This window comes from Cladophialophora immunda (assembly GCF_000835495.1).
Source record: "Cladophialophora immunda strain CBS 83496 unplaced genomic scaffold supercont1.4, whole genome shotgun sequence".
Lineage (NCBI taxonomy): Eukaryota > Fungi > Ascomycota > Eurotiomycetes > Chaetothyriales > Herpotrichiellaceae > Cladophialophora > Cladophialophora immunda.
The window spans coordinates 5,143,415-5,168,403 of NW_015622544.1; the positions used below are offsets into that span (position 1 = coordinate 5,143,415).

Consider the following 24,989-nt stretch of genomic DNA (forward strand, 5'->3'; position numbering starts at 1 on the left):
CATCACCGGTCGAAGATCTTGCCGGGGTTCATCAACCAAAACGGATCCAGGCTTTTCTTGATTGCTCTCATCACATTTAATGGTCCCGGTCCAAGCTCTTCCTTCAGGAAACTTTTCTTCCCTAGACCAATTCCATGTTCCCCCTACATTTAGTGGTCATTAGCCGAATGCAATTGCCTTCTCAGGAATGCTTGGTCTTTCTCTTACCGTGCAGGTCCCTTCCATGCCAATTGCGAGATGAACCATATCGCGAACACATTTCTCAACCTTGGCCCGCTCTTCCGGCTTTGTGCCATCATATAGAATCGTTTCGTGGAAGTTGCCATCCCCTATGTGACCGAGCATGCTTCCAAATAGTCCGAGAGCATCCATCTCTTTCTTGCAAACCTCTGGAAGGAATATCAGCAATGCTTCTAGCGTCTAGGGCATATTTTAACTTACCAACCAACTCAGCCACGCGAGAAAGGGGCACGGCAACATCAGTGGCCCAACTCTCTCCACCGGACTCCCTGAGGCTTAACATGCTCCAGAGAGCTTGTTTTCTTGCCGACCACAGCTGCTTCTGTTGCTCTTCGCCTTGGGCGAACTCGAAGTCGCTCCCTCCGTGCGATTTAACCACTTTTGCCACCTCAGCAATATTGTCTTGGACCGAGTTCTTCGTCCCGGCAAATTTGAAGAAAAGCGTCGGAGACTCCTCCCAGACTCGAAGCGTACTGCCCACCCGATTGATCACGCCCATCTGTACGTCGTCCAAGATTTCTATGGCCCCCACCGGTATTCCTTTGCGGATGACCTCGATTGCGGTTTCGGCGGCTTTACGCATCGATGGAAATGTGACCACTCCGACCCCTGTCTCCTCCGGAATGGGCGCGAGCTTCAGGGTAATCTCAGTCACGATACCCAATGTGCCCTCTGATCCTACAAACAGACCAGTGAGATTGTATCCAGCAGATGTCTTCCTATATTCATGGTGTTAGACACAAATACCCAACAACGAAAGCATTACTGGCTAAGTTTAGTCACCTAGGTCGTCGTCTCGTCTTAATAACCTGGCCATCCGCAAGCACAACCGTCAAGTTAACCACCCAGTCCTTCATGGTGCCATATCTCACGGCATTTGTCCCACTGCAATTTGTCCCTACCATTCCCCCAATCATGGCTGTTGGGCCTGGGTCAATCGGAAAGAACAAGCCGTGGGCTTTGAGCTTCTCATTGAGGTCCATCCACGAGACCGACGGTTGAACAACCACATCCATACTGAAGGAACATCTGTTAGCCTGAAGTTGCAAGATTTCAGATTATGAAATGACCATACTCCGCTGAATGCAGTTCCAATATCGCCCCCATTTGGACGAAATCAAAACTCACCCCTCCGTAAGGAGCAGAAAAATTACCTTCAACGCTGGAACCACCAGAATAAGGAACTGCGTAGGCCTCGTCAAGTATAGTCCTTCATACTGCTTGAGTCTTGGTGGAGCTGGGCTTACTGATTGGAATCTTGTATTTGAGACAAATTTTTACCATCTCGGAACACTCTTCGGTGCTACGAGGGTAGACGACGGCGACTGGCAATGTCTCGATATTGTGGCTGGACCATTCGGAATAGCCATGGGCCAGGAGGACCTCGTCTTCGACGCTTACACTATCCTCTCCCATTGTGGTTTTGATCTCACGTATGGCCTAGGAGTAATAGGAATATTAGATCTTGGACCACCACTCTTGCACTCTTTGCAAAAGAAAGCAATCACGTTCGGGCATCAAACTCGCCTTGTCCATCTGAGCTTTGGTCGCATAGCTGGGTTCAACAGTCGTGCGATGCTCTTGGTCAGGCTTATTGCCTTGCCAAAGGGTAAATCCTCCCACTCCAAAGCCCAAAACGCCCAGGGTCAAACCTCCTATATTGAAGTGTGAGACTTGTTGGGACGGGACGCCAGATATAGCTGGCCTTGTACTTAATAGGCGCCTGGATAAATGTGTCGCATCCTGACTGAAACTCCATCTTGCGCCATCCTGACCATTTCATCTGATCAGGGACCTTCTCGCGAGTGACTGGTGGAGGTGGAGGGAGGCCCTGAACCTCGATAAATGAAGCATGATGTTGATGATGGACCAGGTGGTTGACAGCTAGGCAGGGCAGATTATCAACTGTCATTCCCTGGAGTTCTCACGGGTGTAAGATTTTCCCGGTCTGGCGTTTAGTCCATTGAATGCCTCTTTGCTCACAGTGGAGACAGTAAAGATCTCGACAAGGCTGGGCTCGTTTCGGAAGCTGGAAACACCCAATCACTTGGCCTCTCGGTCCACTACCGAACGCTTCAGCTGTCAGCCAGTCAAAGCATTCTGTCGGCAACGTCCCGACAACCTTGTTCGATAATCCAACATCCCGAACTGTTGCACTAAGCATCGAGATCAGCGTCACAAGCTTTGCGTCCGCGATCTAGCCGTGTTATCCACGCACCCCGTTATGCCCCTATGACCCCAGGTTTCTACGCGGGTTAGCCATCCCACCAGTCTTCTGGCATCTAAGACGATCCCGGCTCACAGCCACGCGGCTGTCATTTACGTCGAGAAAACCCGGCTCCCTCTCTCGGCACTTGCAACGCGGGAGTGCGTACAGACGTATCAGGCTCCCCCAGATTCTGCGAAATGCTCCATCACGCTAGTAAATATGGAAGTATGCGGAGCAAACGCTGTACGAACGTCTATTATTGCTAGGAGGACGAGGGGTCGCTCGCTTGGGAACACAGTTCAACGAGCTTCACTTCTTGCGATCTTCCTGTAACTATTTCCCTCTGAGTCCAGTTCCAGATCGCCTCGTGCGCTGTCGGCAGCCGAACCGAGTCTGATGTGGACAATTGGCGTCGTATTCGGTTCCCCATAAGTAGAGCGACCCTTGCTCTCCTTGTTGAAAATCTTACCTAGCTATGTGATTACACTCTGAGATACTGGTATCAAAATGGCCGAACTCAAAGCAGTCTGTCGATACCAGCATCGAGCGCGTCGGGTCCATTCCGCTTGATCCTGCGTTGGAAATCCATGAGTTTGATGAGCATACCGGTTACGTCGTCGACGCCGAAAAGGCGAATCAGCATGGGTTGAAGCTGGCCGGCGACGGGCATACCATCCTTGTCCCTCAACCTAGCAGTGATACCTATGACCCTTTGAATTGGGGTTCCTTTAAGAAGCACTTCATTCTTCTTGTCGTCTCAATGTGTGCCTTTCTCCCAGAAGCGGCGAGCACCACAGGAGCGGTCGGCGTGCTCCCTCAGGCTGCGTACGTGGATACGACTCTTCAATGATGTGACTTAGCTCGCTAAGGCTTGGCTAGGATCTGGCGCCTCTCTGAGAACGAAATCAACCATGCAACTTCGGGCAATGTATTCATGATCGGTGCCGGTGGACTGTTTGCTGTGACTCTATCTGCCTACTTCGATCGCCTGCCGGTTCTCTTCTGGTCTCTATTCTTCACCCTGCTGTCGATCATATGGTGTGCCGTGGCAACCTCATTTGACTCGTACATGGCCGGTCGGATCCTAAACGGCTTTTTCGCCGTCGGAGGCGAAGCGGGAGCTACAATGTGGATCAACGACATGTTCTTCTTTCACGACAAAGTGTAAGTCGTTCGGCCCTGCACTCTCGAAAAACCGAGACAACTAGCCACTATATAGCCGGAAAGTTAGGATTTACGTCTGCTTTATCCTGAACGCCGTGTTCATCGGCCCGCTACTCTCGGCTTTCATGCTCACCACTCAGTCGTGGCGTACCACTTTCTGGCGTGAAACGGGCGAAGTCGCGCTCTGCTTCTGTCTGGTGCTCCTATTCTTCGACGAGTCCTACTATGACCGGCGACTGCGGCCGGACCAGCAACCACAAAGGAAGACTCGGCTACACCGCCTCGTGGGAGTTCAGCAGTTCCAATCGCGACATACTCGCAATACGTTGAAGGAGGCCATTATGCGTCCAATCAAGGCCGCCACGAAGCTGACTGTGTTGATTTCTTTTCTCTATACCTTCTGCACCTTTGCCTGGTTCGTGGGAATCAGTGTTACAAGGTCCATCTTTTTGACCCCTCTCTACCACTTCGGCCTCCTCCAGATAGGATATATGTTCTTTCTGCCCATCCTTGGCAATACCCTTGGCTACGTCCTCGGAGTTTTTTTGCACGACTGGGTTGCGAAGGCATATATCAAACGCCATCAGGGGCGTTTTGAGCCAGAAGCTCTCCTCTGGAGTATTTGAATAGCTACCCCTTTCATGGTTTCTGGCCTGGTCCTCCTTGGCTTTGCCCCGGAAGATCACTATCACTGCATGGTGACTGCGGTGGCTTGGGCCCTGTTCAATGCTGGAATTGTCATCCTATCGGTAGCATTAACCGCCTACAACTCGACCAATGGCAGAAATGACTCACGGACAGGTTTACAGGCATCGAAGACAGTGGCTGGCGTGGTTGCGCGCACTTTGAAGAACGGGCTTCGGCAAAGGTCCACGCTATTGGCGGCAGAATGGTTGCCAAGCTGGAATTCAGCCTGACAGGGAGTCGAAATGTGGAAGCGAGTCGGAAGCCGCTCGCAGCAGCTTGGATTGGTGGCCGAGTTCAGCGCGAGAAAAGCTAACAGGGAATTGATTGGCCTCGTCACGGAGACTTCCCCTTGACCGACCAGCCTAGGCCATCACTTCGAATCGATTTGCCATATGCAGTGAGGCAGGGCTCTTCAAGCTTTTTCAGCCGCACGGCGAGTGAGTGCTTCCTACAGATCGCCGCCAATGCCCTTCCTCCCTCCACGCTGCAGCTAATATTCGTATCTATCACCCCTGTTGCATCAAGCGGATTAACTGGTTTCATGTAATGCGTTCTTAGCACCTAATTCGAACACGAACAGTCCTCCACGTGCCCCTTCATCAACAACATTACGATCAGGCTGGAACCCCACACCAACTATTCTCACTCGCCCACTGGCAAAATTCATCGAGCCTGAACGTCACAGCAACAAGAGGCAAAGAATCAGTGGGAGAGGCCAAGGATGCCATCCTGATCTTGAAGCTGCGGCTCCATTCCCCTGTGTCGCGGTCACGGATACCGTCGTTAGCAGCGTCGTCGGATTTGGCTTTGAAGAAGATCCCGGGGTGATCGAAGCGGCTGTCGTGGTCAAGCCGCGATTAGAAGTGTCACTAGCCGTTCTCACATCACCCACCTCCGCACATGGATGTCTTGTCAAACTGTTCCCTCCGAGGGAGGAATAGAATGCTGGACTCGTGGAAGAGTAAAAGTCCAAACAGCCATTCCAATACCCATCATATACACTTGGTGCATAGGTGCCACTGTTGTAACAAAGACAGCTTGCTTCATCACGCCACGGGAGATCCGTAAACGACGTTGTCGACAATGCGCAAGAGGCGAGCATGATGTCAAATGATACACAGGCTGCCGAGCTGGGAGGTTTGGATGTGATGGTCCCTTGTGCTGCTGTGGTCGACGGTGCAATGGAGGACAAGGCTATGGTCCCGGTCCCCGTCGCTCCAGCAACAACATCGCCCGCTTCCTGACAGGGAGCGGTAGATAGAGTAGGTCCTCCTACGGATGAGTAGAGCGAAGGGCTGGCTGTTGACAGATATGCGAGACAAGTGTCAAGAGCCATATCGTACACGGAGGGCTGCCAGGAACCGCTTGAATAGCAGAGACAGCTCGCTTCGATGGAGAAGGGAAGGTCCGCAAAATTGGTGGTAGAAGCTGTGCAGACGTCGACCATTGCAAGCCATGAGTCGCAGGAAGTAATATCAGCGCTCACTTGCCGTTTCATGATTGGAAGAGGATCTTTCTCCGGCTGTGTCAGGCTGCCATCCATCACCTTGCAGAGACCAGCAGGCAGGCTGAGCAACAACCAGCCTGGGCCGTGTTGGAGAAACATGGTGGCAGAAGATCGGGCAAATCGAGTAAGCCCTTTGTTTTGGGTAGGCTTCCGTGGAGGCAGACAACTGAGGCTGAGGACCAGACTTGAGACCAAAGGTGAACGACGATGAATTTATGAACCTCGGGTTGAGAATGTCGCCAAGTGACCGACACGAGGACCAACACGGAAATTGAGATAGTGTCGCTGCATCCTTCGTATTGGGAAATGCACCTGACCTTCCGGCTAGCTATCTCCATATTTGACCAACAACAGGGCGTACACTAGCATCCCTGCCCTGACGGGCTCGTATCGAATGTAATCACATGACTCCTTGCGCCTACGGCCCCAAGAAAGGGTATAAATTAGCGATCCAAGAGACTGCCATGAAAATGCTGAAAGCCGGTTCTGCCACAGCCTTACCGCAACGAACATAGCAGAAAGCCGCAAGCCATGTCCTCAATACCTGTCCATGTTGGATATTGGCAAGATCATACTCAAAGCTCCGCTCTGGGCAAGACTGTGACGCTCGATGTGCGTTGGAGTGGCTATTTGATTGCAGCACTGTCAACTTTCATCGCCATTGTGGGATCTGCCACGTGGGTTACAACCGCATTTATCGTCCATCAGCTGCATGCCCGAGGCCGCGGTAATGATGGTGTGTACTTTCAGCATCAGATCATATACCGCAATCAGGGTACAGCTCTAGGAGCCCTGCAGGACGTGTGGTGCGTATGTTGGAGCTGGCGGACCAAGGCCCGTGGAGCTGGTCGGCGAGTCAGTCGGCTGAAGGCACGAACATTCTGGCGATCTGTTCCACCACTTGTAGTGTTCCTTGCTTTCACAGCCGCCGGCATATTTGTAGGAGAGGTTGCAGCACCGGACTATGTCAGCAACAATGTCATCATCAAGCCTGGGAGGTGCGGCTTCTGGGCTTTCGACACGACTTCTCAAGATGGCCTTTTCGCCGAATCCTACAAATCGGTCAATGACACCCTTGCGGCTCGTCAATACGCAAGGACTTGCTACGGCCCAGTGACCAATACACTCCGAGACTGTGGATGGTATCCGGTGCAGCAAATAGTTTACAACAGCTCCATGGTAAATTGCCCGTTTCTCAACGATCCGAACGGCGACACCTTGTGCCTCCCAGATGGCAACGAGGCGTTGCAGATGGACACGGGCTATTTGGACAGCAGCCAGACCTTTGGAATCAACACACCCTTGTCAGAACGAATCTTGCTCCGGAAGGTTGTGACGTGCTCTCCGATCAGAACAGATGCGTATCTGGATACCACCAGCACCGACCCATCTGGATACACGTACTGGCAGTTTGACCTGGGAAGCATCAGGGACGTAACGACTTACACATACCTCTACGACACGCACACTGTTTCCGATCTTGTCTCATACACTTTGTTGTGAGTACGAAAGTTATGCATCAAACTTCTCAAGCACAGTCTAACATGCGTAGACCCGTGATTGCATTTGACGGAAACCAGGCATGGGAGCCCGTTGTCGCCCTCGACATTCCCAACGCAGATATCAGTGCTTTTTTCCTCGCCCAAAACACCGTTAGCTACAGCAGCCCGGTGCATGACATATGGTTTGCTGCGACCAACTTCTCCAATGGGTCTGATCCGGCCGTTTCTCTCGGTACTTACGGGCCAGAAAAGAGGGTGAGCGTGATGGCGTGTACGGACCAGCACCAGATCTGCAATCCCAAATCATCCCCACATACCTGTTCGATTCTCGGCAGTATCAGTGACGTCGATGCAAGCATCCCCCTGCTAGGCCTTAATCAATACCAGATAGCCACAGCGCAGAGGTTCATTCGCGTTTTGCCGTGGACGACGACCTATCAAATTGCTTGGGATCTAGGAAGCAAGGCATTACTTGCTTCCGACCTGGTCAGGGTCATCATTAGTCCAGGTTTGCCTGATGACCAATGGCAGCTCGAAGCAAAGGGGTGGTTCGAGGCGTCTATGGCGAAACTCCAAGACTATGTCATTCAGTTCGCGGTGAATGAGGCAGATCTCGGGCCATATGGTTTTGTCGTTGCCCCGGATCCGAAGGGGGATTCCACGCAGAAAGCTCTCGCTCAATCCTGCTCGAACCAAAGGATCAGAAACCTAGGACAATTCCGGTCCTTTTCATTCTTGGGTTTGATGGTCATTGTCTGTGTTGGGTCGGCCTTGCTCGTCCTCTCTTGGAGTCTGGAGTTTGTGGTTCAAAAGGTTCGTGCCTCTCGAACATCCAGGAAGCACGATGACCGTGAAATCGGGCGGATTGCGGACCACAAGCTGCAATTACACCGTATGGCTCTGGTTGGTGCTGGGTACCGAGATGTCTGGGAGCACACCTGGGACAGCGTTCCTGTTGCGAAGCCCGATACCGAATTGCCAGCCCCAAGCCGGGTGAGTTCCGGCAGGGATGCCGACTACCACTATAGCCCTCCCATTGACGTCGAATCTTTGACGGCCAAAACCTCAAACTCGCCGAGCGCTTTTCCTGCGCCTGCCACAGACGGGCAACCTCCCACAGACGGGCACCTCCCACAGACGGGCAACCTCCCACAGACGGGCAACCTCCCACAGATGGGCAACCTCCCACAGACGGGCAACCTGCCATAGACGGGCGACCTGCCACAGAACCGTAAACTGCCTTCCTTTCCAGGTAGATAACCGCCGAATGACCGCAGGCGTGACACTCAGGCTGATCAGAACTTTCGCTCTGATCACTGGGCACTGGAGTGTTCGGGGAGAATGAGAGAAAAGCGCCGAATCTGTAGGTTAATTTCACGAGTTGGATTTCAGAACGAAAGAGAAACATTTTCACTTAAATTAGACGTTTGTTTCAAGAACAGTTATCAAAGCTCACTGGGAAGCCTCTCCAGTCGTGACTGGGATTGGCAGGCTCCGTTGCCGAGCACTTGAAGTTGGCGGGTTTCAATGGGATCGAATTCTTGTAGCACAAGCCGGATCAAAAGATAAAAGATTGGGTGCCTTATTCGGCTCTCGTTAACGCAGCTGACTGTTTCAGGAGCTCTCGGTCAGAAAAGGAAAGATCTTACCATCATCTCAGGAGTTGTTAGCTGGCAGTTCAGCGACACTTCCAACTCTAGCTAGGACGAGCTTCACATTTGAAGCGTAGTCTCCATTGAAGACTGAGAGTAGGACACACAGCGCCCAGCTTGTCATCGGCGCTGTGACAGGGAGCGTTGAATCCTCACTCCGTCACGTATGCCTCAGTAGGCTTCACGGGAGAGAGAGAGAGAAAGGATGGTCCAGAGGGAGGAAGGGTGCTAAGGCAAAAGCGGCGCGCCTAGTCTTTGACTATCCCCGAAACGGCAAAATCGCCTAAACCAAAGCGGGATTTCTTCAACGAGCGACCTTACAAGTACAGAGAAGAATTCTACTCCAGAAGCCGAAATTCCCGAGACTTACAAGGATTCCCGCACTACTGTACTAGTTTGTAACACGTAAATTGTCTCGCCTCTGGCGTCCTAGCATTCTGCAATGTTGCCCGCTGTATCCATAAACAACTTTCTCGGTTGATTGATCAGGTCCATGTCGGTGAACAACGTCAACTCTATTCACAATGGCTATCAAGACCTCCACTAATGCTCCTCGTGTATGTGAAAGTATACTTTAAGTTATAGTATTTGAGCATTCACTTAGAGCCTCTTTCAATCGAGGCCACAGCTAGTACGCACGCGTCTGCGATCAATTGTGAAGGCCATGACCCGACCGTTAGTTAGGCCCATCACTAGCTAGTCACCCTTCATATACTTACTGAATTTATTTAGTCAATTGCCCTGTAATAGCAGTTCGCAATTCGGCGCAGTATCCATGGTGTGTACGTGGTCCGCGATATTCGGCAGTGCACACCGTGTATGAAAGAAGCGGGGCAGTGGCCTGTTTGGGAAATCATCTCACCATATGATTCGTCAGGCGCCGAAAAGAGACTAGCGGGGTAGAGTCGGGAGCTTCCCGACATCGTGCCTGGATTTAACTCTGCTTATATCGCTGGAATATATGGGCGAGAGTGAGTCGAATCTGAAGAATCCTCAGTGTAGTCTACCCTCTAAATCACTGAAGCGCCCCGTCCTGTCATCACTCCACGAATCGCGAATGAATATGGCGAAGAAGGGGTTGCTGTCACGAATAAAACGTTTTGTTACATATTATGTCCCCGCCATCACCAACCCGTTCGCTGCATGGCTGTTTGGAGCCTCGGAGACGTCGGCTGTCTGGAATTTCCACACGGCTGTGATGGTCTCGATCGCACGAGCTCTGTTCAATGATCCTACACCTACCTCCATGTTTGAGTTTCAGCAAGCGAGTCTTGTACCACCGAAGGCGACCGATCCTACGAAAGTTCGAGAAGATATAATAGAGCCCCCAGAGAGTAATAATGTAGTTGAAGTGGTGACACGGGCCTTTAACTCACTTTCTTCTACAAATCTGGAGATCCCCCACACAGAAGTGGCAACAGTCAAGGGCGAATGGCTGGGCTTTCAGGAGCAGGAAAGTTATATACGTGTGCGCAAATCAAGTGATCCAGTGCTGGTGTACCTACACGGAGGCCAGTTTCAGTAGGTCTAACCCACACGGGCTCCAAAGGCTTCTACTGATACGAGTGATAGTCTTCGGAATGCTGCCTCACGTCGACCCTTGGTACAGGAACTGGTCCGTCGCTCAGGAGGAATAGCATTCTCTATGTCCTGTCGTCTTTCCCCTCAACACCTTTTCCCTGCTGTACTGGTTGATCTCTTGGTGGTATATCTTTCGCTGATATATCCTACCACAAATAATCGCCATGCTGCGTTTACAGCATCTTCAATTTGCATCTGTGGTGATAGTTCCGGAGCCAATATCGCCGCAGCATTTCTCCAACTCATTCTCGAACTACACCGAAGCGCGACGAATGGCGTTGCTACGGTCTATTGGAATGGGACAGAAGTCGTTATCCCTTACCCCAGCGCAATTGTCGGACATTCAGGCTACATGGAGCTTACCAGATCATTGCCGTCTGAGATGATCAACTTGAAATTTGATCTCATCCCATCACCCAGTCTGCCACCTGTACCCCGGTCTCAATATATTCAAGATACGATATGGCCACCAACACCGCCCCGTCACCACGTGTATGCACCGACACCACTCTTGACACATCCCCTCGTTTCTCCAGCCACTGCGTCTGATTGGAGAGGATGTCCCACCAAGGTCTTACTGAGTGTAGGGCAAGAGTGTCTCGCCGACGGGAATATTCTTCTGGCCAAGAACATGGGCGAGCACGGGGTCGACGTCGTTCTCGAAATGTACGACGGCATGCCCCATGATTTTCTGTTGCTTTTTAGAAGCAGCCCAGGCGGACAAGATTGCCTCAATCGTTGGACGGCAGTCCTGCAGGCGTCGACTACACCGGACGCAAAGACCCAGCGGCCGGAGAAATCTGCTTCCGCTTTTGTGCGCTCCAACAAGGGAACGTGGCGTGAGGTTGGCATCTCCCAGATGCAGCCTCATAGAACGACGAAGGAGTTGATTACTGGTATGGAGGAAATGATCGTCAAATGGGGTGCTCCATGGGTACGGAGTGACAGCTGAGCTATGCTAGACTATATATCACGATCTATCGATGCCGAAGATAGGTCAGCAGGAAGACAAGCATTGCCAGGCCCGACGGTCCCCTGGTCGGTCCAGCTGGGCCAGGGGATCAAAATCTGGCAATTTCGCACTTCGCCCTTGGCGTTAGAGCTGAGTCTGCAGGAGAGCACCGTTCCGAGCAAAGTCGTTGATGTGGACTTGTTCGCAGGATAGCGACCAGCGGCGAATAATAATAACGTAGCAATACTCTTTACTAGAACTCTAATATTTAACTAGACTCCCGAATCAGGTAGTAAAGCTATCGAGAAGTCGTGATAGACTTCTGCCTTTCTTTAGCTTCCAGCGGCTCCTCCAGTAACAATAACTGCCCAGTGATAACATATTGCCTGAAAAGGGTTTAGCCCGAACCCAAGACACCGAGCCTCGCCGCCTGCGCTTGCAGTCGCGTCGACCCCTCTGAACCCCTCCCCCTCGCCCTGTGAGGACTACACCGATGTCGTCGTAAGCTCTCTGTGTGACGAGCACATATCAACGACCGATCACTGATTATCGCCCTGTCCCCTGCCCGAAACCTTCCTGCCTTTCGATGACCCGCATCCGACCCTACTAACCGAACCCAGTCCGCGGGCCGATTCTGTAGCCCTCGAAAGGACATATCTCAGGTGTCTTAGAACACCCCTGACGCATTCGCCCCACGGCGATAGCGGGAGACTGACTGGAGAATCAACCACTTGACGCATCATCAACCCTACATAAGCCTGTTGATTATATACTTCCCATCGCTCCTCGCGAGTGGTCACGCGCGGTGTCCGCCCAAAATCCTCAAGATTGGTGCTCTCGGGGAACATGTCTGAAAATGCTGTGGCCGTGTCTTGTTCATCCCCAATATCTGTGGCACAGTCGAAGGCCTTTATTGTCAATGACGGGCAGTGGCCACAGTACTCAGACTTTCAAGCATTGCAGCCTGAACGCAGAGAGATCCGACTGCTTCAACGGGACACCAAGGCAGATACACATTCTATGAGGTACAAGATGGTTCATGCATCGCTTCAGAGAGATCCCGAGTACTTTGCTGTGTCATACTGCTGGGGTCCTCCTGTACCAGGTGGTGCCCTGAAGGAGATATTCATTAATGGGTTGCCTGTTCGAATCAGACCGATATTGTACTCGTTCCTAAAAACCATGAGGATTCATGAACCCGAAACAAGCCTGTGGATTGATGCTATTTGCATCAACCAAAGAAATAATACGGAGCGCAGCCATCAAATCTCTATCATGGGTGATATCTTTGAAGCGGCACAAGGTGTATTTGTCTGGCTGGGGCGAGGTGACGATTATACCGATTATACTATGGATCATATTGGAAATTCGCAGCCACAGACTGACTACAACCCTCTCTTGTTCTCAGATGGTGCCGAGAAGCTCTTGAGAGCTACTTATTGGACGCGACGGTGGGTTATCCAGGAATTTGCCCTAGCTCAGGAGATCAAGATTGCCTGTGGGCGATATTTGACTGGATGGGATAAGTTCACGAACAGCATCAACGACAAGGCCCTGAGGAATAACCATCCGCTCCAACAGACGCTGGAACGCTTTGAGCGTTTGAGGACTCCTGCACGACGGCAGATGACATTACTTGATCTGATGGAGCTGTTCCATGATGCAAATTGCACTGAGCCACTCGATAGAGCATTCGCGCTGCGTGGCCTTGCAACAGACAGAGAACGACTATCACCGAATTACCTCGACTCAGTTGGTAACCTTTACTTCCGACTGCTCTCCATGTTGCCTACCGAGAGAGTTTTGCCTGTGATGTATGGGTATCGTTGGCCACACCAAGCGGCACATCGGCTGTCAAAGTGCATGCGAATTACGAAAAACGACATTTTCAGTTCATTAACGAGCACTTCAACAGATCGTCTTTTTGCCGTGTTTGAATTTATCGACTCGATCGCAAAGGTCTCCGGCGCGGGACACAGGACAACTGAAGACCCCCTAGGTGACCATTTCACTTCTTTCCCCCTAGAAGTTCAGCTTGGGGATTACTGGAAGACAATCCTTCGCGGCAGTATAGGCCTCCTGCCAGGGGATAGGGTCTACGGCTTACGGTCAACGTCTGATTCACCAAAAGGGTTTTTTATGGCTTTTAGATCTTCCGCTGCAGGCCAGGCTGTCGCGGGCGTGATGATTGAATGGCCAGAGAGAAATAAAGAAAGTCCACACTGGGAAAACATTGACTATCCATACGCTGACCCTCTACCGAACGAGAAACTTCGTGACAAGAGATTCGAATTCATTAAACATGTGATTCTTGGCGGAGTGTCCATGTGTTCTCGCAACGATCCAGATTTGCGTCGGGAAGCTCGAGTCCTCTGTCACATCAATAGGGTCACACTTATTCTGCTGTGGCTGCTTGACGCCCAACAACTTGACCACCTTTGGAACATCCGTGAGGAGATTCAGACTTGGTCCGTTGGGAAGCGTACTCTGTGCAGCTGTGCAGGAGACAAAGAAGGAACACTGGGGCGTGTTCCCGAGACAGGCGGGCACCAGAACAGCACGGTTGAGATACTACCTTCCTGGAAGTTGCATCAGGATAAGTTCTGGGCTGAAGAAATGACAACCCCTTGGAGTGACCAGGTTCAACATGGGCGACAAGAGCAACTCCATGACGAAGGTTTTGCCGCGGAATCCAATTATATCCAATTTAATCGGCCTAAAAGAACTACTTTATCATGTGCTGCTGAGGACGGACTTCCACGTTTCGTGAAGCAATTGATCTTGAGCGTCATAGACGTTAATGAGTCAGACATTCAAACATCAGACACGCCGCTGTTGTGGGCAGCTGATCGCGGCCATGACGAGATAGTGAAGATTCTTCTTGATGCCGGTGCGAATATCGACGCTCAGGACGAGAACGGCAATACTGCACTAATGGCGGCGTCAGGGAATGGCCATGATAAGGTGGTGGAGATTCTACTTGATGCCGGTGCGAATGTCAACGCTCCAACCAACTTGGCACTAATGGCGGCGTCAATTGGTGGCCATGATAAGGTGGTGGAGATTCTGCTTGATGCCGGTGCGAATGTGAAGGGTGCGCTGGGAGCCGCGTCAGATCCCAGTCGTTTCGCAGATGACAATCACAATCATTACGCAGTGGTCAAGATGCTCCTCGGTGTTGGCGGGTGCCCATTCACCCAGAAGGAGCTGAACGAGGCACTATTAAAGTTCTCAGAGGATGGGCGTGTCGAAATGGTGCAACTGCTACTAGAAGCGCGAGCAAACGTCAATGCTGAATATGAGAGTAGTACGTTGCAGGATGCAATCGTGCAGGCTTCGGCAAAGGGCCACAGCAGCGTGGAAAAGATACTGCAGGACGCCCTGGCACGGCAGGGCCGTGGACGTTGAACCTTTTCATACATCAAAAGAAATGACCTCTGGATATGACATGACATAACGAAGGCTTGAGGAGCCTCAAGCTACACTGAATTGATGTGCAGTCGTTCTGCCAGCCTTGAGGCAACCTCGGGACCGCAGAGCTGACGCCCCAAGGTGGCCTGCAGGACTCAATGGGTGAAGCGGACACCTGCGCCGGAATGCCCGTCCTTGGTGATTGCTTTGTGTCTGGATTCCCGTCTGGAATGGAGATCATGGGGCGCAAGCACTTTGACATTAGGACCGAGTACATGAGAGTCCTGGACACATCTGGACCCGAGTCTCGTGGCGTCTCGTCCCTCGTTGTGTCATTCTGCTCTCAGCTCCTGATGTGTCGATTGATGCAGAGAGATGTCAGACCATCTCTCGACGATAGGTGCTCTCACTCTTCTTGAGGGGTTCCCGTCGCAGGATAAAGGTATTCCCCTTAGGTACCTTGAGGGTGGTAGATCTGGGATCTCGGATTGTGGTGGACTGGCTTTGCACCTAGCGACTGACACTGCGCTCGGCAATAATCTGGTTGATAGAGTTCGAGGCAGAATCAAATCCTGGCCTTTTTCATGAGCTGAACGATGGCCTAGATGAAGGAGGCGGTTGCGAAAGATTCGGGGCCACTTTTGGCTAGGGTAGCCGCAGAACGATCCAGATCAGTAAATGTCCGCGACACGCGTCATCTCTGGGGCGAGCGCCAATACAGTTTTACCAGGAAATTCAGCTGTTTTAGTGGTCGTTCGCTGAATTGTAGTCTGCGGCATACCTGGGACAGTAGGGAGTGGTCAGCAGCGAGGTCGGTCTCCAGAGCAACGGAACTTTCTGTCACGTGCCACTTACAAAATCCACCCTACGGAATTGTCCCCGGAAACGTTCCGCCGCGACTTCGGAGGCGGCAACAGCGATGCGGAGAAATAGAAACCCTCCCCCTTCACCACCACAAAGCCTAATCAGCAACCGTCAATATAAAACAGGGACAATTTCAAATCCCCCGATTCGAAGTGGACGTCGTCAATCACTCCTTCCTCCTCACCCAGCCAATACACTCCCCCTCAAAGATGTCCGCCAAAGTCGCGCTGGTCACGGCCTCGTCGGCCGGTCTCGGAGCCGCCACGGTCAAGGCTCTGGCCCCTTACTTCCGGGTGGTGGTGAACTACCACTCGCGGCAGGAGAAGGCCGACCAGGTGATCAAGGAGGCCTCGGCGATCCAGCCCACGTACAGCGCGGCGCCGGACCAGCCGCGGTTCCACGCGATCAAGGCCGACGTGTCGCAGCGCGGCGAGATCGAGCGGCTCGTGCGCGAGACGGTCGCCCAGATGGGGCGGCTGGACGTCGTGGTCAGCAACGCGGGCTGGACGCGGCTGACCAACTTCTTCGACCTGGAGCAGCAGCTGGTCGAGGACGACTGGGACCGCTGCTTCAACGTCAACGTCAAGAGCCACCTGTGGCTCCTCTACGCCGCGAAGCCGCACCTCGAGAAGACCGCCGAGACCGAGGGCGTGGGCGGCGCCTTCGTCACCGTCGCCAGCCTCGCGGGCGTCCGCCCCAGCGGCAGCTCCCTGCCGTATTCCGTCACCAAGGCCGCCGAGATCCATCTCACAAAGGGCCTCGCGACGATTTGCGGCACCAAGGTCCGGTGTAATAGTGTCAGTCCGGGACTCATGATGACGGAATGGTGAGACACCTCTCTCTCTCTCTCTCTTCCCGGTGTCTGATAGCAGCAACGATACTAATTTTCCGGGTAAAGGGGCAACCAATTCCCCGAAGCAAAGGTCAAAGCCACGGTCGACAAGGCCGCCTTGAAATCGACGGCCACCCCGGAGGATGTCGCCGACCAGATCAAGACGCTCGTATTGAGCAAGTCCATCACGGGCCAGAATATCGTGTTGGATTGTGGTATTGCGATATAAAACGGTTTCCTTTCTAAAGAAAGAAATATAAACTCTTCTATTTCTCCCCTTCCTGTTTCGTATTACCGTCCAAGTTTACATCAGGCAAACAATCATGTTGCGGCATGAAACGTAGGTCTCGTGTGTGAAGGTGTGGATATCAATCCATGTGCAAAGCTGGGATCCTCTCCATCGAAATTCACTCGGAGCTCGCACTCTCCTTCGTTAAGGCCCGCCCGTTTTTGGAGAAGTCCCCCGTTCCTAAAGATCCTGACTACCCATCACTCTCCCCTTCCGCAGCCTTGATAGCCTTGAAATACCTCTCCACAAGGCGATCAATCTTCCCCTGAATCCTCTCCTTCAGGCTTTCAAGATCATCCCGCGAGCCTTTCTTGATACTGTCCCTCTCATCGCAGAGCCCTGTGACCAGGTCCACACCGGCGGCCTTCGTCCGCTGGCATTGAAAGCCGAGAGTCTTCCAGCAGTCCAAGAGCTGGAAGTACCGCGCGGAGAGGCCGCGGATGGCGGTGAGTGCGCATGTAATCAGCCTCTGCACCTCGGCGCCGTCGAGCGAGATTCGAAAGTCGCCTGGGAGAGTCACGCCCGGGGTTGGCATCTCGGAGTACGGTCTGAAATCCGTCGAGGGCAGATGGACGACGTCGTCCCCGTGGAAATGAGGCGAGCTTGGGCTTGGACTTGGGCTTGTGCTCTGACGGAATATGTCGGCGTGCATGGATCTCGCGCATTCGTCGAGTTCGGCGAGGAGCCACCGCAGGAGGTGCAGCGGGATTTCGACTGTTTCTTCCGGAATTGGTTGCATTGCGAGTGAAGTGTGGTCGTCCATGACTCTGGCGAAAGAGCAGCTACGGTTCAAGTTTAACGCTGCTAGGAACTCTGCAACTGTTCTGGACTCCTGGTATATCGGGCAACGGTTAAATAGAGCCAACTTCGTCAAACGCGTAGAGGAGGGATGGCATTTTGGGCTGGTTTGTGCAAGTCCGAACAAACGAGATCCGATGGTTTGTATATCGAGCGAATGCTGATATGCGTCTGCAGCCTATCTCACACATCAGCCCCGTTGTCGATCAACTCGAGTTTCCGCAACGTCTCCAGCGCAGTTTGACACCCCCGTTTGACAACATCCCTAGCCTTCTTTGCGACCAAGTCCGAAGTCCTCACATTCTTTTTGATGAAGAATTGCAACCTCTTGATGATCTGCGGCGTCTCAGCTGCGCGCTCAAACACCTTGATCAACGCGTCCGGTATATCTTTCGCCTCGATCATCATGATGATGAGCAACAGCTCCACAAACATCGCCGTTCGTTCCTTGATGTAGGCGAGTTCCAGCACTTTCAGGACACCGAGAGTCTCTGCTCCATCCAGGATCAAAAATGCATATAACCTGGCGAGGTTGGCGATCTCAGTCATTTCAACTTCTTGATCTCCTTCACCGGCATCTTCTTCCTCTTCATCTCCCCGGTTCGGATTCTCGCCCATCCTCTTGAAAAAACTCCATAGCGCAAACTGAAAGGCCTTGCGCATCTTCTTCTCCAGACACAATTTCCGCGCCACGAGTGTGTAATAGTGGTTATATGGATCTTCGCCGGCGCTGCAGCGAAGCAGGACTTTGGGAATCTCCTGCTCCTGTGTACGCTTGAGACGCAGTTTGAGAAGGCGCATGTGCGCGTCCTGGTAGTCCACTGCTGATAGAAGGGCGACAAAGATAGAGCGGCGGATGTCCGTGTTCATGCCGTAATGGCGTGAAAGGGCGATTAAATCGACCGAATCATCGTCATCAAGCCCACCGCCGGTCATCGGGATCGAGGCGTCGACGCGCCCTTCAGCAGCTGCTGCTGCCGCAGGCTCGTGACCTTTCCAGCTGGCGCCAACTAGCCACCATCTCCCCTTCTTGTCGCTGTTCTTGATATCATCCCTCGTAATTCGCAATGGCTCGGAAGCTCTCACATTGCGGCTGTTGTTTAACGAACCAAGCACTTTCCGCATCAGTGTGATGTGCTCACTTGCAACGCCTGCATTGTTTGTCGCGGCTTTCATCTTGTTGTTCTTCAGATCCGTAATTGTCTCGATCATGAATTTCGTCCTGACGCTCATTTGTTCCCCGGCCGAATTCATCCGTGCCGCTTCCTTCTGCATTATTTGGACGATCTCTTTGAGAGAGGAAGGATCATCTTGCCGCAATTGGTGGCCGCAATCTCGGACGACACGGAGTAGCAACTCCGTATTGTTCTCGCTTAGTCGCTCGAGCAATAGTCGGATGTAGTGGAAGATGATGGCGCTGCTAATCAGATGGAATGTGAAGAGGTGACAGAGAAGACTTATCAGATTCAGTGCCTCTTTGCCAGTCGCGGTATCGCTGCGGTATTGATCAAGTCGCTCGACCAACTGCGAAAGCATGTCCGCCCCGAAATCCACGCCGATGACTTTGTACACTGCTGTCGCATATGCGGCGTGAAGGATGACAAAAGTGTTCGAGAGAGCTGACTTGTTGCAGAATAAGGTCAAAAGGAGGTCAATTAGAACTGACGTGACGTCCTGCCTAGGATTGGACTGGTAGAGTTTCTCGGCCTCTCCGAGTATTGGCAACAGGTTCGCTTCGGATAGTCTGTTAAGGTGGCCTTGAAACTGTCTTTTCAGTCTTTCCAGCGAAGGGCTTTCGGAATTTTGTGCTTTTCTGAGTGACGGCGGGATGTACTTTCCTGTGGGTGTTTGGGGGACTGGGGGGACGTAAGGATTTTCTCGGACCTTTTTTGGCTGTACGTCGGACGTGTCTTCGCCTGACTCGAAACCTTCGAAAGAGTCCTCACTTCTCTGGTCCAGATCTTCATCAGAGTGCTCCTCTTCGGACTCTTCGGGGTTCTCGCCCAGCAGATCATCACGGTCTCCTTGTTCTGCCTCGAATGCTTCAAGCTCGTCGTCATCACTCCCCTCTTCAAGATCAAAGTCGCCCTCACTAAACTCATCATCCTCAAGGTCGGCCTTTCTTCTTTTCCTGTCCAACCACGCATCCTCCTCACTCTTCCTCTTGACGCCACGATCCTCTCCGTCTAGCCCCTCCAGCAAGTCGTCCAACCCATCATCCGCAAAAGATTTCGAAGTTTTCTTTTTCTTCAAGCCGAGCTTTCTCTCAAGGGCCACGATCTCTGCATCATCTTGGGCAGCTCGCTCTTTGAAGGCTTGGGAATTGGCGTCTAGGACGAGACCTGGAGAGGAAGACCGTGATCGCGACGGAAGAGAGGTTTCGGATAGAGATGGGGACGGGTTTCTTTTCTTTTTGAGAATCGATTTCAGCTCTTTGGGCTCGTCTTCCTTGATCTTTGGTTTCACCGCGTCTTTCTTTGAAGTATTGGACGAGCGGATGGGTTCGTCAGCACTGTCTTCGTCCAGGTCTTCATCTGAGAGCCCCTGCTCTGCAACAGGTGGCCTCCTTTGTGACCCTGATCCGCGTATATTCTGTTTCTTCTCCTGCCTTTGTGCTTTGCGCTGCTCTTTTCTGCTTTGCACCGAACCATGCTGCCGCCGACCGCCTCCATCGCCTCCAGGTCGTGACCTCCCCTCGAGACCAAGTTCCTTTTCAAGTGCAAAGGGCAATTTCAAGCCATTCCGCGGTCGCGCACTCTGTCGTGACATTGTGTCTGGATAACAGGTCTCCACGAGTTCTCAACCTTTGATCTGAGAGCATCAGCAAAGGGCTGTTGTAGACTGCGCACTGGCTGGACTTAATTTTCGTGGAAAATGCGGAGATGGTTTAGCCGGAGTTTAGGCGGCATTTTTGAGGACTCGGTCCTCCCCACCAAAACGACAATTCGGTCAGTGCAATGAACCTGCTAAGTCACTTAACGGCAAACGGATATGGCGCAAGAACGTCTAAGCAACGACGAGGTAATGTGTACCCCTTGCTAGGCTACGACACATAATTGACATGAAATCGCACAGTTCCTCTCCCGCCTCACCACCCTCCTTTCCTCAACCCATGCCGCAACTCACGGCTCCGTCTACCTCACGCAAAAGCCCTTGAAATCCACCGATGAATCAACCTCGTCTTCGCCCTCGTCACCACAGGTTCTAATACGCGCCTCGAACGGCCTCTCAAAGCCACACCGGCTGGCGGCCAAGAAGTCGAAGGCCAGCGATGCCAAGAAGGAGAAAGTGAGGTTCGCGACCGTGGTGGAGACTTCAGAGTTGGAGGCATTTTATACCAAGTATGCCGAGACCTGTAAGAAGGGGATGGAGGGGCTGAGGAAGAGGGACAAAAAGAAAGCCAAGGAGAAGGCAAAGGCGAAGAAGAAGGGCAAGGCTGGAGCAGGCGGCGGCGCTGGCGCGGAGAAAGCCTCTGGATCGTGAAGGGAAGGAAGAGCCCCGTTTCCCTGATGGGCTACATTGGAAGCTGTTTTGCAGCGCGGGCATCCGAACTGGAGACAATCGGGGACTGAATGCCCTATGCTTGAATCTCGCCTTCTATCGGCTGGACCAAATCGACCTGTGAAAGTGCACCGGATGCGCCTGGACATACGTTGGACTGGGATATGACTGGAGCTGAAAGAACCTCATGAACCACGGACTGCTTGCCGGTCTACCCTGGTGAGGCGAGAGGAAGCACTTCAGGCCATGTGCGTCAGGCCTATAGCCGACAACTGTCCATATGGCATTGCTTATCAGGATACCAAAGACGTCCGCAAAGATGGATGAATATCCTGTGTCTGACACGAGAGCTGCCATACATGAGACACAGACAGAAAGGATCTTGAAGCAGCCAATTCATTGCAACTCCGCCATTGGGCGTGAAAACTGGTGGTATCATCAAGCAAAAAGCAAACATTCCACAAACTTCCCACTATCTTTGTACACAGGACCCAGTCGTTACTATGGTCATGAAGGAGCGCCATGCTCAAATATAAACCTCTCACGTTGATTAATAGTGATAGATAACCTGGATGCTTTGGTCTCGCACACGTGATAACTCCCTCGTCTCAACAGACTATATCACGAGTAGGACACCTAATCCAGATCAAAGATGGAGTCTGCATCGTCATCTTTCGTAGTCATGGTGTTTGTTGTATCGGGATTCGTGCCTGGATCTTGACTTTTCGTTCGGCCCCTGATTGGCATTCCAAAGTCATCTTCTTCCTCGCTGTCATCCCTTGGCGCAGGAGGCTGGTCCGGGAAGCTTGTTCTCCGCCGATGTGTTTCCGGTCTGCGAAACAACTCGCCACTAAGTAAGTCACTCACCGTGGCGCCACCGGCTATTCGAGCGAGAATATGGACCAGCAGGACAACAGCTTCAATGGGTTTGACAAATGCCACATTAGCCGCTTTCTGGAGAAAGTCGGCAGTAAAGGGACTACCATAGTTTGTTGGGGATGGTGAAGATGATAGCAGAGTGGTGGATGGCGGCAGAGGCGAAAAGGATCGTTTGGCGTGCAAGCGCCGCCTCAATCCCTCTTTGATCGGCGATGTTGGTGGTGTGTGAACCTCTGGCCAAGACGAATCAGACATCGAGGACTGCGCTAGACCTGGAGTCGAAGCCTTGTCCATCGAGTCACTAGTCGAGGGCCTTTTCTTAGGACTTTGTTCGGATTCCACAGTGGAGGCCGTGACTGTAAGCTCGGAAAGACCTCTTTGGTGCTGATTCCTATTCAAAAAGAAAGGAGTAAACCCTTCCGCTTGAGGCCGCTGTTCAAAGTCAATAATCTGTACATGCCCATCAAGGGGTTCTTGCGCTAAAGAATCTGTCGTATAGAAGGAATCCACACTCGAAACTCTGCTAAGAGAACCCTCGGTTTCGAGGACGGCAACCACTTCACGCGGCCCAGAGTCTCCTTCCTGGTGTAAAGTTGGGGGTTGTTCAGAAGTCCCGGTATTCTCTGATAGGGGCTGCTCTATTGTGGTCTCAGCGTCTGCGTCATCGGTCGCTGGCTCAATGGTTTGGGAGAGTGCCAGTTCAGATTCGGACTCAGTGGAGGGAGACGTTGTTGTGGTCTGTTCTGACTCCTCGGGAGCAACCTCCGTGGAGCCTTCTCTGTCATCCCCATGGTCCCCTTCTAGTTGCTCTCCCGGATGATCAACTACGGGGCCGACTTTCTCTTGAGGGACCTCGTTTTCCAAATTCTCCCCTGTTGATTCTGGCGCATTTGTCTCGCCAGATATCTCCTCCATATCGCCTTCCTGAGGCTGTACCGACGTTGGCACCCCTTCAATAGTCGATTGTGCCCCGGTTTCAATTGTGGAAGAGTCGACAGGCTGTGCAAGAGACATATCCTCGGACTCTTCAGTTCGACCGGCTTCGTCGTCCGATCGAGAGGATGGGATCGCATCCCTGTGTTCTTTTTCAGCGATGGACGATCGCTGCGATCTCGAAGCGCCGATTGCGCTTCGAGTAAGCCCCCGCCTGGGAGCGACCTCCTCGCGCTCCTCATCGTGTTGTGAACCATCCTCGCTAGACTCGTCATCATGTCTTCTCTCAAGAGGGTCGTCGCCAGAAGCTACACTAGATGGGGTGGAGGAGCGGTAGCCATCAGCTCCGGGTCGAGATCGAGACGAGCTTGGACTTGGGCTGTAGCCATAATCTGACCCACGACGCCCATAAGTCTGGACGGATGTCAAGCCGTTCTGACCTTGAAAGCTCCAGGCTCGTGAAGTCTTCGTCCTCCCCATGGGCAATGGATCAGTGTTGGGGGTGGTCGGATCTGGTTGCTGTCTTCGTTTCCAAGTTCCCTTCCTTCGAGGCGTTATTGCATCCTCCGGAAGATCCACGTGAAATGCGCGCTTGAAAGGACATGGCGTTCTCTCAAATCGGAGGACTTTCGGTAGGGCAGCTTTCAGTTCTTCGACCTTTTTCTTGTCCTCCTCTGTTTCTGAGGGTAGCTCAATTCTGTAGTATCTGAATTTTCCTATGCGCAATACGAATTTGGATTCTCCGTCGACACACCAACACTGTGAATTGCGCATGATGGTGTGGATGACCTTCTGGTCGGCAGATTTGAGGAAATAGCTGGAGCCGCGGACCTTCTCTATCACTATAGGGCCTGTGGCAGCCAGAATCTCTGAGCGCGATCGCCACGGTAGTGTTTCTACCGTGTCAATGGGATAGTCGGCATCGGGGAGCGTCTCCTTGCTCTGTGGAGGGATCGACTCTCTGGGAGGGGAGAAGGCGATAATGCGCGCAGAGGGGTGGGAGTACAGGATATCGGCATCGGCATCTGATTTGTCGAGTCCAGCTCTTTCATGTAGGGAGAGTGAGCGTGAAGGGACAGTAAAGGACCTGCGGTAACTTTGGAGGGGAGGGGCGTCGCCGTAGGAAGGAGGTGGACTGGCCATGATGCATTTTCACAGGCTGCGGGGATCACATAAAGAGGGCATCAATGGCGAGACTGGGTTCATCTGGTCAAGGTTGTATGAATGAGGAGGATTGTGCCAATGTTGATGTTCGTCCCTCAAACAAACCTCACAATATCGACCGAGCCACAACGGCGGCGTGGGCGGCTACAAGCGAGAAAGCCACATGCTGTCGGAGAGGGAACCAGCAGCAGCCGCTAGGCGTCTTGGCATTATACTACCTAGTCACGTGTATCCCTCCGTGCCAAGAATCCAGCCATGCTACATTCGGGCTGAATTGAATGGTCTGACCCGAATTTCTCTATCATGGACCCACTTCACTGAATTTAGGCGCGGCCCAAATATACAGGTAGGATCAGAATATAACGCCTTAAAGACGATCGTCTGATGGAGCTATTTAATAAGGTATTTTGGCTCGAGTGCGCTTCAACATAGAACTTCTTGGCGATCTAGGTGAAGAGGCAGTCCAGTCCCCCATAAGCTCCGAGCAATAAGGCATATACTTAAGCTCAGATCAGCGTTCCATGTACCGAGGCCGAATTTAGGCCTGTAACGGTAAACTTGATCCAACAAGTACCTGCACAACGTTCTCGCGGCCACCCTATAATGCTGCCTGTAGCGCATTACTATATAGGCCTCATGCGTTAACATCGGCACCCTTGTCGAGTAGCATCTGCACTATCTTCTCGTAGCCCCATCTTGATGCCGCCTGTAGTGCGTTACCGTACGGGCCTCCTTGTGCGTTAACATCGGCACCCTTGTCGAGGAGTATCTGCACTGTCTTCTCGTGGCCACCCTGTGATGCCGCCTGTAGTGCGTTACCATAC

General features: G+C 52.4%; 8 protein-coding genes across 8 annotated transcripts in view; 3 read left to right on the top strand and 5 right to left on the bottom strand.

Moving 5' to 3' along the window:
* Positions 1 to 2: 2 nt before the first annotated feature.
* On the bottom strand, positions 3 to 1,656 carry PV07_08099 (glycolate oxidase, subunit GlcD; the record flags this gene model as incomplete). Its single annotated transcript, XM_016395230.1, has 6 exons — positions 3 to 143; positions 208 to 389; positions 442 to 959; positions 1,024 to 1,257; positions 1,316 to 1,424; positions 1,488 to 1,656. 6 exons carry the CDS (start codon positions 1,654 to 1,656, stop codon positions 3 to 5), a joined length of 1,353 nt encoding a protein of 450 aa, XP_016248649.1.
* Positions 1,657 to 2,845: 1,189 nt separating this feature from the next.
* Positions 2,846 to 4,239, top strand: PV07_08100 (uncharacterized protein; the record flags this gene model as incomplete). Its single annotated transcript, XM_016395231.1, has 4 exons — positions 2,846 to 2,863; positions 2,976 to 3,274; positions 3,329 to 3,613; positions 3,669 to 4,239. 4 exons carry the CDS (start codon positions 2,846 to 2,848, stop codon positions 4,237 to 4,239), a joined length of 1,173 nt encoding a protein of 390 aa, XP_016248650.1.
* An 11,631-nt stretch (positions 4,240 to 15,870) lies between these two features.
* PV07_08101 (uncharacterized protein) lies at positions 15,871 to 16,896 on the top strand. The gene is made up of 2 exons (XM_016395232.1): positions 15,871 to 16,595; positions 16,668 to 16,896. Exons 1-2 carry the CDS (start codon positions 15,979 to 15,981, stop codon positions 16,828 to 16,830), a joined length of 780 nt encoding a protein of 259 aa, XP_016248651.1. The 5' UTR covers positions 15,871 to 15,978; the 3' UTR covers positions 16,831 to 16,896.
* Positions 16,897 to 17,083: 187 nt separating this feature from the next.
* On the bottom strand, positions 17,084 to 17,653 carry PV07_08102 (uncharacterized protein; the record flags this gene model as incomplete). The annotated part of the gene is made up of 1 exon (XM_016395233.1): positions 17,084 to 17,653. One exon carries the CDS (start codon positions 17,651 to 17,653, stop codon positions 17,084 to 17,086), a length of 570 nt encoding a protein of 189 aa, XP_016248652.1.
* Positions 17,654 to 17,871: 218 nt separating this feature from the next.
* Positions 17,872 to 20,457, bottom strand: PV07_08103 (uncharacterized protein; the record flags this gene model as incomplete). Its single annotated transcript, XM_016395234.1, has 1 exon — positions 17,872 to 20,457. The coding sequence occupies one exon, from the start codon at positions 20,455 to 20,457 to the stop codon at positions 17,872 to 17,874; it is 2,586 nt and encodes an 861-aa protein (XP_016248653.1).
* Positions 20,458 to 20,640: 183 nt separating this feature from the next.
* PV07_08104 (uncharacterized protein) lies at positions 20,641 to 21,772 on the top strand. The gene is made up of 2 exons (XM_016395235.1): positions 20,641 to 20,709; positions 20,764 to 21,772. Exons 1-2 carry the CDS (start codon positions 20,680 to 20,682, stop codon positions 21,169 to 21,171), a joined length of 438 nt encoding a protein of 145 aa, XP_016248654.1. The 5' UTR covers positions 20,641 to 20,679; the 3' UTR covers positions 21,172 to 21,772.
* PV07_08105 (uncharacterized protein) lies at positions 21,492 to 24,289 on the bottom strand. Its single transcript, XM_016395236.1, has one exon. The coding sequence runs from the start codon at positions 24,142 to 24,144 to the stop codon at positions 21,826 to 21,828; it is 2,319 nt and encodes a 772-aa protein (XP_016248655.1). The 5' UTR covers positions 24,145 to 24,289; the 3' UTR covers positions 21,492 to 21,825.
* Positions 24,290 to 24,544: 255 nt separating this feature from the next.
* PV07_08106 (uncharacterized protein) overlaps positions 24,545 to 24,989 on the bottom strand; it is a 4,325-nt gene continuing 3,880 nt past the window's right edge. The window contains exon 2 of the mRNA XM_016395237.1: positions 24,545 to 24,970. Coding sequence (XP_016248656.1) covers positions 24,800 to 24,970 — 171 coding nt within the window. The 3' untranslated portion in view covers positions 24,545 to 24,799. The remainder of the gene's footprint in view (positions 24,971 to 24,989) is intronic.